This window comes from Eutrema salsugineum, unplaced genomic scaffold, assembly GCF_000478725.1.
Source record: "Eutrema salsugineum unplaced genomic scaffold, Eutsalg1_0 scaffold_17, whole genome shotgun sequence".
In the NCBI taxonomy this organism is placed as follows: Eukaryota; Viridiplantae; Streptophyta; class Magnoliopsida; order Brassicales; family Brassicaceae; genus Eutrema; species Eutrema salsugineum.
Window position 1 is genome coordinate 5,385,101 of NW_006256852.1, and position 16,979 is coordinate 5,402,079.

Sequence of the window (16,979 nt, forward strand, 5' to 3'; positions counted from 1 at the left end):
GAAGATAACGTTTCCTGAATGAACACTGGTGTAGAAGCCTTTTCCGGATCGTTCTGGTGCACGTCAAAGATCAACCATCCGGGAACCCTTCCATTCCCTCGATGCACTTTCAATCTTCATCAACATTCTAGATAATTGACTTCCTTGCCACTGGAGTTTTAATCAAGTCATTTGGACCAGTATTCTATGAGTTATGCTGCCTCAAACGCGGAGTGGTCCGAGAAAATGAGAAATGCTGCGACTTGGGTGTGCGACTTAGTAAACTCGCACCCATGAATGTTCATACTCTGGGAGCAAGCTGCGATTAACTCTGAGCAGGGTAGAGACTTACAGAATCAAATTTGGCTAAGTCCAAATTGCTGTGCAACTTGGGTGTGCGAGTTGGACATGAAGTGGAACCATCTACACTACAACAAATATGCACATTACTAGCATGGAAAAAATGTTATTATATGTTATTGATAGTATTTTCAGTCGTGCCGTGTGATGTGTGCTGTCGTGTGTTGAGAGGGTGTGTCAAGTTTTACCCTAATTGAAATCAATAGCCGCAAATGTACAGCTGATCGATTGTAGTACTTAGGGATCGAATCCACAGGGAAAGAAGATCTTTTGCTGCAAAAAGCCTTTGAAATAAGTTAAAGTAAGGAAGTCTAGAACAAAAACGGTTTATTGGGGGTTTGGTAGTGTGTTTAAAATCTAAAAACGAAATATTAAAAGAGAATACGGGAATTAAAAGACGTAATATCTAAACTTAACGAAAATAACTAAAAATGATAAAAACGGAAATTCTAATGCTTATATGAAAATGAACTAAAAAGGAAAGACAATATTGAACTAAAGCTTTAAAGAAAATCGGTGTAAATCAATAAGGAAGAAAACGTTGGGTTTCAGGGAAGTTTTCTCAAGGGTACGAACGATTCAAAACATTGCTAGAAAGTAAAATTGATAAGATCTTAGCTTAAACTTTTCGAACTGGAGTCACGGACGTATGAATACGCCACTGTCATGATCATAGACAACTATCTCTCTCAACCCTGACCAGTAGGTTTCCACTCTGGCCCTGGAAGAGAAGAGATGCATTATGTTTAAGACTCGTCCTAATTCACAAATCGCCCATAGGTAGGTTTCCACTTCTATGTTTGTTTTGCTCTCCAAACTAGATCTGATACCTGATGAACACTTTCGTGTCACCAAGCATCTGGATCAGATTGTAGTTCATGACGCTACTCTCATGCAGTCAAAACGAATTCAGAAGAAAAAGTTCTAAGATTCGGCTCAAAAGCTCATGGAATCCTCATCGAACATATAAATCCCCATCGAAAATCCCTTAATCCCAACAATTAAACTACTCAGACATAATGAACGAAATCAAAGACATAATATTAAGAAGTAGAATAGAAACCGAAATTGAAAAAGAAAGAACAAGGGTTCAAGAGAACAAATCTCTCTCTCCCTAAAAGCTAAAGCAAAAACAATAAGAATATGAAGTAAATATTTCGGTGGTGATGATTGATATCGATTAGGGTTCCTAATACATGTATTTATAGTACTCAAGACCTCTCTGGACGTCACTTAGGGTTTCTCCAAATGTGGGCTTCAGAAATGGGCTTTTTGGGCTCGGAGGTTGATGGCCGCGGTCGGGACAAGTGTGACCACGGTGGATGAGTGGTTTTCCGCGATCGGGATGCTCCTGACCACGGGAAATTGCTTGTTGGCCGCGGGTGGAAGTGCTTGCCGGCTGGTTTACGGTACATCTTGCTCTTCGCGTATCTTTTGATTGAACCGTTGGATTGCCAAGCTGTAAAGTGCACTGGAAAGCTGATACTTCCATCTTTAAGGTATCCAAATTTGAGCTGGATCAGACGGTGAGAAGGCCTTCAATCATGGGTGAACTTCTGACGGTTTGACTCTGAGCTGAAATCTGGTTTTCTATCCATTTTGTTAAGATTTTCCCTAAGTTACCTGAAAAGAGTCTTGGAACTACAAATACTAGAAAAACATAATAAAAGTACTTAAAAGCAATTAAAAACATAGAAAAAGTATTTCAAAACGATCCATAAAAGTAGTCAAAATACGGTGTTATCAACTCCCCAGACTTAAACCTTTGTTTGTTCTCAAACAAAGCAAAAGCCTAAACTGGTTAAGTGAAAACAAAAATAGGAAATGCACAAATCTCATAGACATGAACTCTAAAACTAGGACCAAAGATAGTGCATCAATCCACAACTTAGTCTAGAAAATTCTCACTAATGCACAAGAGATACTAGTCGACTTTTTCCGTCATGCAAAACTTAAACAATTTAAATCTTGATTCAGTCAACTAGCTCTCTACATTCATTAAGTTCAATAGTGAGTTCTCATTAAAGACATCATCCAGGGTAGACGGCGTTTGGCATTAAAAGGCTGTTTAAGTGGTGGAGTTAAAGTGTTTCGGGTTACCTGAAGATCTGGAGGATGCAAGATAATATGCAAAACAGCAAGAGAGATAAGGACCTGGTGATGACCACAGTTTTCAGTCACTTCTTCTTGCCAAATGTTGTTGCATAATCTTTCCTCCTTTGTTGTAAACAGCTATTGCCACAGACTTAGATTCTTTCCGGGAATCAGAGAACAATCTCAAAAACTCCATAAAATCAATCTCCAGTTGCCTTGGGACTTAAAATTCGACCTCTCTAGACTCTCTAAGGCTTCTATTTCCTTTCTTTTCTTATTTTTGGATTTTTTTTTTTTTTTGAGAAGTAAATGCCTTTTAAGGAGATAGAGACTAGAGGACGAGATTGTACCAAAATTTGAGATTTTTCTAAGGCAAACTGAGCTTCCTCTTGTGTTGAATCCTTCCGGGAACTTTTCCGGCAAATCGCAGGTCTCTGTCCTTGGTGACTGAAAACTGCGTCGTTCCTCTTTCTCTCCAACGTTTTTGCACTTATCTGCATATAAGACAATAGAAAACAAGAGTGCATGTGGTTTGAAAGAGGATTGGTTAAGGTGGGGAACTAGTTAAAGATGAACTAGCCATTCAGGATCAACAGAGAGTGGTAAAAGGATAAAGGAGTCCTGAATGTATGATTCGTTTCCCTGGTCTAATGCTTCAATGAGAAAATTAAGTCCAAATTAAGTCCAAATAAAACAGAGCTAGTGTATCCCTCAAGTCTAAATCGAAATCATTCAAATTCCTCTGGGGTACTTCGTTTTAAATGTGCTTAGCTACCGCCTAGTCTAGTCCTAAATCATGAATGAGCAAGTCACTAGGAACAGTCTAAAGCACACAGTCAACTATCATTGATTCATGTTCACCATTCCCTTTAAAACGTATTTTTGTTTTGAAAACCGATTTTGAAAAACTTTAAGAAAAATGCAAAAAGTGTAGATAATGCAAGACTCATGAAAGAAAGGTGGTTAGAAAAGGATGAAATCCTCCCCCAGACTTAAATCACACTGTCCTCAGTGTGAAACAAGTCGAGATTGGATGAGAAAAATGCATAGATAATCGAACTGGTAAGGACAAAGAGAACTTACCTGGATCCGGGATGCTGGTGGAGATGAACCGGATTCATTCGAAGGGGTTTGGGAAGGTGATTAGGTGGTGATGAAGGTGGTGGAAGGTGATGAATGAGGTGGAGGGTGATTGGTGAGGTGGAATGGGGTGAAAGGGGTGGTTTGGGGTCGGGTTTGCTGTCAACGACCAAGTGCTGCGGTCAGGGGCTGCACGACCCCGGCGAACTATTGCTTGGCCGCGGTCAGGACTACGCGACCGCGGTCGATGAGTAGTTTCCCGCGGTCAGAGCATCTGCGACCGCGGGGGCTTATATCGCGGCCTCTTCCTGCTTCTCCTCGGTTCCTGCTGGGCCGAGCAGTCAGGTACTATCCTTCTTTTTGGTTTTTTTCTGGTTTTTTGATTTTTTTTTTGGCTTTTTTTTTGGTTTTATAAGAAACACCTGAAACTAAGAAAAAGAAAAAGATCAAAAGAAAAAGAAAGAAAAGTCCTAAAGAAAACAATACCTAAATGGGTTGCCTCCCATTAAGCGCTTCTATTTTAAGTCGTTTAGCTCGACTTTTGGTGTTGGACGTGACTTATTCCAATGAAGAAGACCTTGTCCAGAGACAAGTCTTTTTCGACATCTCCTTGCTTTGCCTAGCAGGTTCTCCGTCACTCCAAAGCTCTTCTTCAAACTCTTCTGCTGCAGAATGTTTTCCTGCTTTGCTGTTGTATGGAACAGCTTCTGTGAAGACATTTTTGTCGATACTAGCAAATGAAATCCTCCGGTTTGGCCAGTCCATTATAGCTCCGGAAGTTGCTAGAAAAGACCATCCCAGAATCACTGGATATGTTGCATCTCTCGTCTCGACAATGTAGAAGTCGACAGGCACTATGCAATCTCCTATTCTCAAAGGAATTTCATGAGCTATTCCTTGAGGTGTTGCATTAGAATCATCAGCTAGGCTGATCTTTGCTCTAGTCCTGCGCAGGTGTCTAATACCAAGTCTCAAAGCAATTGCCTTGGACATCATGTTAAGACAAGCTCCAGAATCACATAGCACGTTTTTAAACATCTCTCCTCTAATAGAACAAGAGATAAGAAACTGACCTGCAGTCTTGACCTTATGGAGAATTCGAACTTGCCTTTCTCTGTAGGTGTTGGCTGGTGTCTCAAACGCAGAATAAGATTCACAAAAGAAAGCTGCAGCGTCATATTCAATGATTGAATCAATGTATGGCATCTTTATCTCGCTGCACGTCTGGTCTTCTTGGATTGAAGAGTCAGCTAAATCTTCAACACATTCCTTTGCCATCATACAAGGTAATGATTCATGCCAATCTGGTTCTTCATCTGAAACTTGGTTTTCTTCTTCCTGAGTTGCTTTTTTAGGTGCTGGAGGCTGAAGTTGGGACAGAAGGTGTATTATTTTCCTCTCAAAACCCGGAGGAACATCTGAACGACCAACTCCCGCGGTCAGAGGAGTCGCGACCGTGGGAAACAGGGCTTTGGCCGCGGTCGGAAAGCTTGGACCCGCGGCTCCGGATGAAATCTGCTCATAGTCCGTCTCTTCCTTCTTGTACTTGATACGGACCTCTCCAGCTTCTTTATTGGGTAGACTAGCATCATATGAACTCATACCAGGGCGTTGTTGTGCATCTTCATCAGGATCTTTGGGAGATTTCTTAGAAAATCTCTCAATCTGCTCAATGTTGGGCATCTGCTCCATTCTTGCATCAATCTCCCGTGCTTTGAGCTCGAGTTTGTTCAGCCTGTGCTCAATATCTTGCAACTCTTCGTCTGTCTTCTCTCTATACCAGGAGGTGGACTCTTTGACTTCTTTAATCTCCTGTTTTGATTCAGCAATATCACTTGAGTTTTGTATGATGTCATACCCTTGTCTTGTCTGCTCTGTTGCGACTTGGTGGATCATCCCAGCTAGTGTTTGTGAGTCCTTGTGGTTTTGCTCTTCCAAAACTCGAACATGATTGGCCATATCATCGAGTTTTTTGTTGAACTCTTCAGAGATTGAATCAATTTTCTTGAGCAGGGTGTTCTCGGTGAGAATCTGCTGATCAAGGAACTGGTTTATCATTCTTTCGAGGCGTCCCAAACGTCTGCTGATCCTCAAGTTGTCCTCTTGCTGACTAGGGTTCTGAAGTGTAGGATTATAGGCGTGTGGCTCGAAGTAGGTCGGAGGAGGACCATAAGGATCTTCCCGGCGTCGAACAGTCTCTCTGCGCTGGTGGTAAGGGTGGTTTTGCTGGCTGTATCGATCCATGTGGCTAAAATTTCGGACTTGGGGTTCTTCTCTGCGTCTTATGGCTTGAGGAGTGTTATAGAAACCTTCTTCATAGTGTATATTTCGATTTATAGGATCCATATCTTCTGAAATGGAAACAAAATAACCGAAAAATGGAAAGTTGCAGAAAAGGGGGTTCTAGAGTCGATTTACTAACCTTTCTCAGGGTTTTGCAGAAAAGAAAATGCGTGCCCTCCCCGGCAACGGCGCCAAAAACTTGATGTGTGCTGTCGTGTGTTGAGAGGATGTGTCAAGTTTTACCCTAATTGAAATCAATAGCCGCAAGTGCACAGCTGATCGATTGTAGTACTTAGGGATCGAATCCACAGGGAAGGAGGATCTTTTGCTGCAAAAAGCCTTTGAAATAAGTTAAAGTAAGGAAGTCTAGAACAAAAACGGTTTAGTGGGGGTTTGGTAGTGTGTTTAAAATCTAAAAACGAAATATTAAAAGAGAATACGGGAATTAAATGACGTAATATCTAAACTTAACGAAAATAACTAAAAATGATAAAAACGGAAATTCTAATGCTTAAATGAAAATGAACTAAAAAGGAAAGACAATATTGAACTAAAGCTTTAAAGAAAATCGGTGTAAATCAATAAGGAAGAAAACGTTGGGCTTCAGGGAAGTTTTCTCAGGGGTACGAACGATTCAAAACATTGCTAGAAAGTAAAATTGATAAGATCTTAGCTTAAACTTTTCGAACTGGAGTCACGGACGTATGAATACGCCACTGTCGTGATCGTAGACAACTATCTCTCTCAACCCTGACCAGTAGGTTTCCACTCTGGCCCTGGAAGAGAAGAGATGCATTATGTTTAAGACTCGTCCTAATTCACAAATCGCCCATAGGTAGGTTTCCACTCCTATGTTTATTTTGCTCTCCAAACTAGATCTGATACCTGATGAACACGTTCGTGTCACCAAGCATCTGGATCAGATTGTAATTCATGACGCTACTCTCATGCAGTCAAAACGAATTCAGAAGAAAAAGTTCTAAGATTCGGCTCAAAAGCTCATGGAATCCTCATCGAACATATAAATCCCCATCGAAAATCCCTTAATCCCAACAATTAAACTACTCAGACATAATGAACGAAATCAAAGACATAATATTAAGAAGTAGAATAGAAACCGAAATTGAAAAAGAAAGAACAAGGGTTCAAGAGAACAAATCTCTCTCTCCCTAAAAGCTAAAGCAAAAACAATAAGAATATGAAGTAAATATTTCGGTGGTGATGATTGATATCTATTAGGGTTCCTAATACATGTATTTATAGTACTCAAGACCTATCTGGACGTCACTTAGGGTTTCTCCAAATGTGGGCTTCAGAAATGGACTTTTTGGGCTCGGAGGTTGATGGCCGCGGTCGGGACAAGTGTGACCGCGGTGGATGAGTGATTTGCCGCGATCGGGATGCTCCTGACCGCGGGAAATTGCTTGTTGGCCGCGGGTGGAAGTGCTTGCCGGCTGGTTTACGGGACATCTTGCTCTTCGCGTATCTTTTGATTGAACCGTTGGATTGCCAAGCTGTAAAGTGCACTGGAAAGCTGATACTTCCATCTTTAAGGTCTCCAAATTTGAGCTGGATCAGACGGTGAGAAGGCCTTCAATCATGGGTGAACTGCTGACGGTTTGACTCTGAGCTGAAATCTGGTTTTCTATCCATTTTGTTAAGCTTTTCCATAAGTTACCTGAAAAGAGTTTTGGAACTACAAATACTAGAAAAAAATAATAAAATTACTTAAAAGCAATTAAAAACATAGAAAAAGTATTTCAAAACAATCCATAAAAGTGGTCAAAATACGGTGTTATCACCGTGATATCAGCAGCTATGGTAGGTACCACCTATACAATAGCACGTTTTGTTTCTTATAGTAGCTTTGTATACAATGACAATATCCAGATGCTATTTTCGAATCATCTATATTCTTTTTTAACAACTCATAATTCTAGCCATAAAAAATTTTATTATAGCATTGTAAATTCCTGTCACACATCATTTAGTCACAAAATTTTCGTGCTATGAAAAAGGGTAATAGCATTTAATTTTTTGTCATAAATAAGTTTATTATAACATGATAAATTCATGTAATACATTATTTAGAACAAAAATTATCGTGCTATGTAAAAGGGCAATATCATTTAAATTTTTGCTATAATACGTGCTTTCTTGATAAGTTATAGCACTTTCGTCTTCTTATGATATGTGCTTTCCTAGTAAGTAATAGCATTTCCGTTTTGTAATGATATGTGGTATCCTGATTAGTAATGGCACTTTCATTTTGTTATGATGTGTGCTTTCAGGACAGAACTTAAGTTTCAATCCTTCTAATACAACACACATAACAGAAGTCTAAATCTCAATCCAAGTCACATAAGTAGACTAACTATCAATCCAAAAGACAGGTCTGAATACTACACTAAAGAAGCCATAAAGGCAAAGTTAGCTCAGTTTTAAATTAAGTAAAACTAGCTAATCTGGACCAAGTTTTCTTCATTCCCTGCAACAATCACCCATGTATACATCAGTTTCCTAGACAAGAGCAAATTTTAAAACAAAGTAGCATGCACTTATCACAACACTAACCTTAGTTTGTTGAACTCAAACCATGACAACTTTATCCTCTGGCCATGCAATATATGTCCCAAGTTCATTGTCCATACACTCGATTGCAGAAGATGGCTTCCAAACTGCTGCATCAGATATGTCTACTGTCTTAACCAGAACTTTAACTCCATTATACCCCAAGCGAACACAGTGTATATTTTGGTCTGGGTCATTTGAAATCCAGAGTGCTTGAGCGACAATCCGCTTTCCATTTGCAAGTTCCACCAACTTGCACATCTGATTTTCCTTGAACACTGTATTGGAATTTTCCTTACGTTGCCATGTCAACATTATAAACTGTTCATTACCTTAACACTAACAAGTACCAGAAGCAACTTCATTCATAATTACCAGAAGCAACTTCATTCATAATTACATGGGATCTTCGAAGAGGGGACCCCTGAGTACCTTTTGCGCTGGAGACTTCTCAACACGAGATATAGAACCTTTTCCTGAAGCCTTTAGACCTTTGGATGCTCGAGACTTCTCAGTAGAAGATGTAGAACCATTTGTTGCAGCTTTTTGACCTTTTGAGGGTAGACACTTCCTAGAAGGCGATGTAGAACCTTTTACTGCATCTTTTGGATCTTTTGAGGCTAGAGACTTCTCAGTAGGAGATGTAGAACCTTTTGCAGCACCTTTTCCACATGTTCCTTGAGCAATATCAACTGGAGATTTATGACCTCTTGCATCTGTGGTGCCTTCTAAGACAACTTTTGCGGCAGGCCATGACACATACAACTTAAAGCAGTCCTCTAGGTATGCGATACCCTTCATAGGCCGCCATATAAATGATCTAGGTTGAATTATTTCATCCACAAATAATTTAAATGCATTTGGTCCTAGTGGAACTCCATTCACCAATGCTTCTTCTTCAGTTGTATGCCAACGACCTTCAGCAACAACCACATCATCTTTTGTATGAAAATCCAGTTGGAGAAACATTGCCGGGTCGCAGATTCATCCTTTGTTGGTTAGTTGAGGCTTTGTTAATCTTATTTACTTAGCTTGACTTGGATGACTTCCATAGACAACCCATCTGCTTGAAAATAGCTTTCTTTTGATACTCATGATCAAGTTCGAACCTTGCCTACATTCATCAAACAAATAATAAACTTACAAATTAAATATTGATACTAATCTTAGTCATAATGAAATACGTAAATGCATAGAATTAGTCACCTGGATAGATCTCCACATCACAGTTTTGACTTCTTTGCTAGTTTTCAACCAACCCTCAACTGTCACAGGCACATGTTCTCGTACCAATGGACCTAAGTAGGATGACAGCTTAACCGAACCAGGACCGCAAGGTTCGCCTAAGGCTATGAAATCAACTCGCTCTCTGATATTTGGATCCTTTGCTATGTTTTTCATCAATGTTGGGCCTCTATGTCTCTTCCGCTTAGGTGCATTTGCGTTTTCAGCATCTTCAGACAATTCAATCTCATCTTCAGGCTGTTCAGCATCTTCAGATGTTCTTCCAGGCTGTGTTTCCTCTAAATGTTGTGTTTCTTCCAAATGTTTAGACTCTTCAATTTGCTGTGAAACATGATCAACTACAATACTAGCTGATTAACGAACTATATTCCGACAATCAATGCAAGGACATATTATCAGATCACATCCACCTAATGCATCAGCCACAGACCGTACAAAATACGAAGCCCCTCTTTTGTAAGAAGGATCAGCTCTTCACGGCAGAAAGAACAACTTAAAATCTACAAACTCTCACGGTATCCAAACTTATATTGATTCAGATTAATACATCCTAAGTTGAACCCAAGCCTTCTCCACCATTTCATGTACTACGTTAATTAAAGCAGTTCAGTGTGGTACAACAACAAATAAAAAATGAGTCTCATATCAATTGACAAATACAACAATAGCCGAATGCAAATAAATCTCAAACCATTTAACCAATAAATCAATGTCATAATTAACAATTAACTAAAAAGTGAATAGCTGAAAAATAACTCAATTGCATAACAATATCTGAAGTCAACCTCATTTTCAGCCAATATCTGAAGTTCGCAAACTAAAGCAGAAAAATGAACTTGTTCCAACAATCATAATAAAACCATAAAGACAAAAAAAAAAGAACAACCAGAAAATTAAATCATTCAATACTACAAATTGGTATACACGAAACATACCTGTGGTCCTGTGATTATAGCAAAGGGAAAGCTTTAATTCCAGAAATATTGCATTCGTACAAGCACTTGCAAAACAGATAACATGATTATTATAAGTTTAGACATAATCATTTAACATGCACCAAGCATAGCAGATATGAGAGAGTTAACAGAAACGTATAGAAACATCCAAAGAAACATCTATCTAACAAAGAAACTTCCTGAAATTGCAGTCACATAGAAACAAAACTGTAGAATAGATATTGAGCTTTGTAGAAACGGAATTCAAGAGAAATGTGTAGAATTCTTCAGCTTTTGCAAGTTTAAGAGATCAATTGCGACTGAATGACTTTAAACAGTGCTACTAAGATATACTAAAAGAATGTGTCAAAATCACAGTTTTATCAAAATTGCAACTGAAAGAATGTGTTGAATTCTGCAGCTTTATCAAAATTGTTCATAGATTATCTCCAGCTACACCTAAATTAGATGCTACTAACCCTAATATGAAAGAATTGTTCGCCCAACACGAAGAACAGAGGCATGCAAAGAAAAAGAACAACAACTTTAAATCAAAACCAGATTTATCGATTCTAACAAACCCTATCTCAATCGAGACTTCCTGAAACAGCATTCAGACAGAAATTGGTCAAAAGCAAACTAATTAAGTTCGAAAATAAGAAACGAGTGCGAAGAAGAAATGAATTAGCATAAGAAAGACATGTGTTTTGACAGAGACGAACGAAATTGGTGTTGGCAAAGGATAACAGGCTGCGGCTATCTTCAATGGAGGCAGCGGCTGGTGAGGTTACTGGGTCGGTGAGTCAAAATTTGAGAGTGTGAGAGTCGATTCTGAGAGTCAATTTGAGAGTGTGTTAAGTCAAAGAGAAAATTTCGATAAAGGGGGGAAATGACTAAGTGTTGGCGCTTAAGGGTTTTTTAGTCTAAGTGTTGGCGAATTTCATGATTTTAGATTCCCACTTATTATAATTGTATGTTAGCGCTGGTTAAGTACTATTATAAGTATTAGAACTTACGAACTCATCTTCCATAGCAGTTTGGTAAATCGTGCTATCCGAGAGTGCTATCAATATTCATATTTCTTGTAATGCTAGCACATGTGTTTGCAGATGCGACCGACTTGGGCGTACGACTTAGGAAGGGAAGTGACCATCTCGCACATCATCCAAAATACCCAACTGAGCCGGGTCAGTACCCAGTTTGTCTGGGCTGACCCGGCCGAAAACCCTTGCTATATATAGTTTTTTTTGGGAAAACCCTAAATAACCTTTTATTCTCTCTTAGTTTTACTTCCTTTTCAGTGTAAAAACAAGTTTGATCAAGAGATATCTAAGGGATTTAATCATCTTAAAGCTGTTTCTTATCATCTCATCTTCTTATCTTTGCATCTAATCATGATTAACATCACTTCTTGCAAAAGATTAGGTGTGTTAATCATAATTAGTGAGTAGTCTTCTTTTAAGCTTCTAGGTGTGTAGATTAGGGTGCTTTAGCTGATCCTAATGCTAGATCTCTCATTATAAGCTTGATCTAGAACTTAGGCATTTCTCCACCCAGTACAAGGTGTTTGATGTAATGCCTGAATGAGCTAACTTAAGGGATTATGTTTTAAATGCCATGGGAATGTTTGTTTGAAGCATAAATGACATATTAGAACTGTTTATTAATGCATATTGATCATCATTACCACTAATGAGAGTTAGGTTTGAATGCTTATTAGTATAGTGATCATTGTCTTGGGAAAAAAATGATCTTGCTTTGAGTTCTAAGTTGACTAGAATTTGAGATCATGTGATGCTTGCTTTATCTTTCTGTATAAGATTCAGTGTTTTTAGCTCTTATTTTGATGCACAAAGAGGCTGTTTGGTCATGTTAGAGTTGGAACCTTATGCTTGTTAATTGCTTGTTCACTAATGGGAATTAGTCTTGATTAAGTGATTTTCAAAGAGATTTCTGCCATGGGAATGAATTAATCTGCTTTGGAAGTCTAGACTTAAGAATTATAAGTGTTGCATTGTTTTGTTAGCATCATGAATTAAGCATTGAAAGCACCCTGATCAATGATCACATCTAGAGGTTTAGATTTATCTTTATTTGAATTTGAGTCTTTTCTTTGTTGTCTCGTTTGTTTAGTTCTTAAGTATTGCTTGTTTCTTGTTTGTTTTATGATTTTAAATCACTTAATCACCAACCTGTTTCTTTAGACTTGGATTAAGAATTGATCCTCATAGTCTTAGTGCCTAGATAACCTCCATTATGATTGACCCTCAAGTCCTACAACACAAGAGGTTAATTGACCTTAGTAGGCTAAAAACCTACTATCAATTTGGCGCCGTTGCCAATTGGAGAGTTTTATATAGCATTACGACTTTGGATCTTCTTGAGATCAGTCTTTTTTTTTTTTACTAATTACCTTTCAAGTGCTGTCTTTGTTTTCAGGTGTATGAACACAAGAAGCCAAGCAAGGAGACACAGGGAAAGAGCTGAGCACATTAAGAGGTTGGGTATGGATCAAGGGCAACAGGCTCATGGTGGTAATGGAAACCACCAGAATCAGCAAGAGCCACCACCTCCACGTCCAAGACAAGTTGTGGGAGCTGGTGATGAGGCCAATTCTCAGGGTCAGAGACATGGGATTCAAGCTCCAACACCTGAAAAAGATTTTGAGATCAAGTCTGGCTTGATCAACATGGTGCAATCAAACAGGTTCCATGGCTTGGCAGTAGAAGACCCATTAGATCACATTGACAACTTTGATAGAGTTTGTGATCTAACTAAGATGAATGTAGTGAGTGAGGACAGTTTCAAGCTGAGGCTATTCCCTTTTTCTCTAGGAGACAAAGCTCATCAATGGGAAAAGTCTCTACCTCAAGGACACTACAAGAAAACACAGAATTTGTGACTACCAATATAGTTTTATCTTAGTCTCAAATCAATGCTTTGCGATTACTATACGACTACAATACGTAGTCGCAAATTTGTCGTCGCAAAAAATATTAGTCGCAAACTAGTCCCTGTTTTCCGACTACTCTGTGATGACATATTTCCGTCGCGTATAAGCGACTACTATGAGACAAATAACGTAGTCGTAGATTAACGACTAGACCAATTTGAGACTACAAAGGACGAAGTGAAAAACCTAATATATTCTGTAACATCTTGGTCGCAAGTTAGTTGGTAATATTTGCGACTTATTAGAGACTATATTTTAGTGACTAATTTGGGACTTTTCTAGCTTTGATGGACGAAGTGAAAAAACAAATGTACTTTGTAGCACATTAGTCGCAAAGCAGTGGGAAATATTTGCGACCTCTTAGAGACTAATATTTACCAATTCAGTCGGAAAATGGTCATGCATTAGCTTCCAAAATGCGACGACGTTATTGAAACAATTCAGTCCCAAATAGGGACTTATTTGCAACTACCTATGTTGAATAAGTAATTTTTTTTAGGAATCAAAAACGGAAAATTGAAACAATTTCTGCATTTTAAATAGTTTCTACCCAAAATATTTACTAAAATCAGTCAAACATCTTACAAAATATCCTAAACATAAATATTTAGACAACCAAAATAAAAAATATCAAAGAAATTACTAAGTTAAGATGGAGAGGTTGATGAAGTGTTTGACAAGGGAGAATTGGTTGGTGAGGTTCTTTCTGTGGTTCCTGCTGTGGTTGGTGGTGCATTTCCTGGAGTGGTTCCTGCTGTGGTTGGTGGTGCGGCTCTTAGAGTGGTACCTGGTGTTGTGGTTGGTGCGGCTCGATCTGATTGAGAAGCCACATATGCTGCAAATGCTGGATCATTTGTTTTGAAGTAGGATAAGAGAAACTCCAAGCTTGCGATCTTAGATTGAGAAACTCGGTTCTCCGCATCACGTCTTGCATTTTCGGCTTCTTGTTCCTCAATGTTTTGACGAGCAGCTTGTAGCTGTTGATCTATCTCGGAAATTGATGAGGATTGAGAGTTTCCATAACTTTCTTTTATTTTCCCTTTGTTGATAGTCTCTTTCAGTTTCCCAAGCCCAAAAGGGTTTCCGTTGTCATCTGTTTCAGTGGACTAAAACAACAAGTATTTTAACCTCAAACCATAGAAAAATCAGAAAGAACTCAGTAAGATCAATCCCCTAAGCAAACACAAAGACAGTAAGAAATCACTATAAATAAGAACTCAGTTAGATCAGTAAGATTTTTTCAACAAGTATTTTGCTTTAAAAAAAATAGATTACAACGACATAAAGAAGCAAAACAAATCAGACCAGTAAGCTCTAACTGAGATCAATCGCAAACTCAAACACACATTTTGCTAAACATCAAACCAAGCTAACAATGCAAACAAAAAATCTGAGCTAATGACGAGACATGGTTCAATTTTACTATCTCAAAGCCAGATAATCAACATCAAGCAAAACAAATACCAATATATGCTAAGAAGAGAAAGACAAACCTTAAGAAATATCTCATTCTTTTCTTTAATGGTGAGGGTCTGCTGAGAAGAATTCTCTGAAGTTTGAGGACCATCGACATCTATTTGAGACATCTTCTCTTCTATGTTCTTCTCATAAGTTTCAGCTACTCTTCTGGCCCTTTGATCAACAAAAGTTCCATCGGCCTTGGTGTGTGTTCTCACAAACACTTCTCCAAAAGATACAGGACGCCCCAATTCTTCTTCCTACAATGATACAAAATCGTTTACAACAAAAGAATGATACAAAATCAGATAAATTATGTTAAGAGCAATATTTAAAATCAATTATCACCGAGCTTACCATTTCTTGTTGAACATGCATATATGATTTTTGTCCGGATATATGTTTGTGGGCTCCAAGACCGCCACGGTCAGAGTTGAAGCATTAGAGCTCCTGTCCTTTGCTTCGGGAGTGTTCCAATGTCTCTACAAATTTTTCCAAAGTTTTGGGCTAATCCAATGCGGTCTCTTACCACTTGTCTTAGCCTGGCTGACAATTCCTTTCATCCTAAGTGTGGCCCTCTTGCAGAATTCATGTCTCACTATATCGGTAATCCCCAGATCCCAATTGTACTTCCCCTGCAAAATAGAATATTGTCAAGTATTCAAGATACTAATGCATTACTATGTATTTATAAAACACTAAAACCTATATCAAATATTACCGCAAATGTTCTGAAGTATCTTTCTTAAGCTCTATGATATTTTCTACGTTCGTGTAATAATCATCCTCTTTAGTTGCTTCAGAATAATTTTGTCCTCGCACACATACCCCGTAATTCATTGTTTTTTTCGTGAGTCCGTCTTCACGCGTGTGAAACAAATACCCTCTTGTAAAATACATGGGCCACGATTTGACTTTATTTTCAGGACCTTCTATTATTTCATGAACCCAAGGAGGAAAATTTTCCTGACTTTTCATGGCACTTACCTAAATAATAGCAAATATATTAGATTATTCTTGCAAGAAAATAATATTTAATAACCAATAGGTGGATTTTTTAATACATACATATTGGCAAATCCAGCTAGAAAAATCTGCATCTCTTTTCGACATCACCTCATCATCAGAGAGTTTTGGATATTCAATTCGTATTTGCGCTTCCAACAATCTGTATGTTTTGCCAACGAAAAAAATTAAACTAAATTAATTGTAAGAATTAGTGAATAATTCAAATAATGAATTGTACGTATATAAAGTACCTCTCAAGGGGTTGAAAATATTCACAATTGGGTATAATCTTTCTCTGTTAACCAAAATTCACTATTTTGACCAGTTGGACGACCTACTTGAGTAAATATTTCCGGGACCAGTATAGGATACACATGTACTTCACCTTCATCATACCGGGTTGATCTAACAAATTGTAAATTTAGCTCATATATATAGTTCGAAACCAAAATTACAATTAAAACTTAATTGATTATTAACAAAGTTTTACCTTCTCTTAGCTGTAGAAATGTGTGAAGCAAAGTAGTGTTCTGAGAAATAAGAGATTTCATCGTTTATATGATTGAACTATTGAACCCGCTGGATATCTTTTGTTCTTTGCCTTTCCTTTTAGACATTTGATGTGTGGTTGTCGGTGTGTCGAGGGTTGTCAAGTTTTACCCTAAATGAAATCAATAGCGGCAAGTGCACAGCTGATCAATTGTAGTACTTAGGGATCGAATCCACAGGGAAGGAGGATCTTTTCCTGCAAAAAGCCTTTGAAATAAGTATAAAGTAAGGAAGTCTAGAATCAAAACGGTTTTGTGGGGGTTTGGTAGTGTGTTTAAAATGTAAAAACGAAATCTTAAAAGAAAATACGGGAATTAAATGACCTAATAACTAAACTTAACGAAAATGAATAAAAATGGGAAAAACGGATATTCTAATTGCTTAAATGAAAATCTACTAAAAAGGAAAGACAATATTGAACTAAAGCTTGAAATAAAAACGGTGTAAATCAATAGAAAAGAAGG

General features: G+C 38.1%; 1 protein-coding gene and 1 long non-coding RNA gene across 2 annotated transcripts; both read right to left on the reverse strand.

Annotated features, from left to right (window-relative positions):
• Positions 1–8,142: 8,142 nt before the first annotated feature.
• On the reverse strand, positions 8,143–11,596 carry LOC112087578. Its single transcript, XR_002900155.1, has 5 exons — positions 11,270–11,596; positions 10,548–10,612; positions 9,574–9,950; positions 8,371–9,481; positions 8,143–8,284 (listed from the first exon to the last, which is right to left on the reverse strand). It is a non-coding gene; the product is annotated as an uncharacterized LOC112087578 (long non-coding RNA).
• A 2,551-nt stretch (positions 11,597–14,147) lies between these two features.
• On the reverse strand, positions 14,148–15,086 carry LOC112087557 (G8 domain-containing protein DDB_G0286311-like). The gene is made up of 2 exons (XM_024157467.1): positions 14,994–15,086; positions 14,148–14,606 (listed from the first exon to the last, which is right to left on the reverse strand). The coding sequence occupies exons 1-2, from the start codon at positions 15,084–15,086 to the stop codon at positions 14,148–14,150; spliced, it is 552 nt and encodes a 183-aa protein (XP_024013235.1).
• Positions 15,087–16,979: the final 1,893 nt, after the last annotated feature.

Bases quoted from the DNA above. Each gene is read 5' to 3' on its own strand.
- LOC112087557 (XM_024157467.1), bottom strand. From the start codon at position 15,086: ATGTCTCAAATAGATGTCGATGGTCCTCAAACTTCAGAGAATTCTTCT. The intron at 14,607-14,993 runs GTTTGTCTTTCT...TTGTTGTTTTAG, and splicing joins AGAATGAGATATTTCTTAAG to TCCACTGAAACAGATGACAA.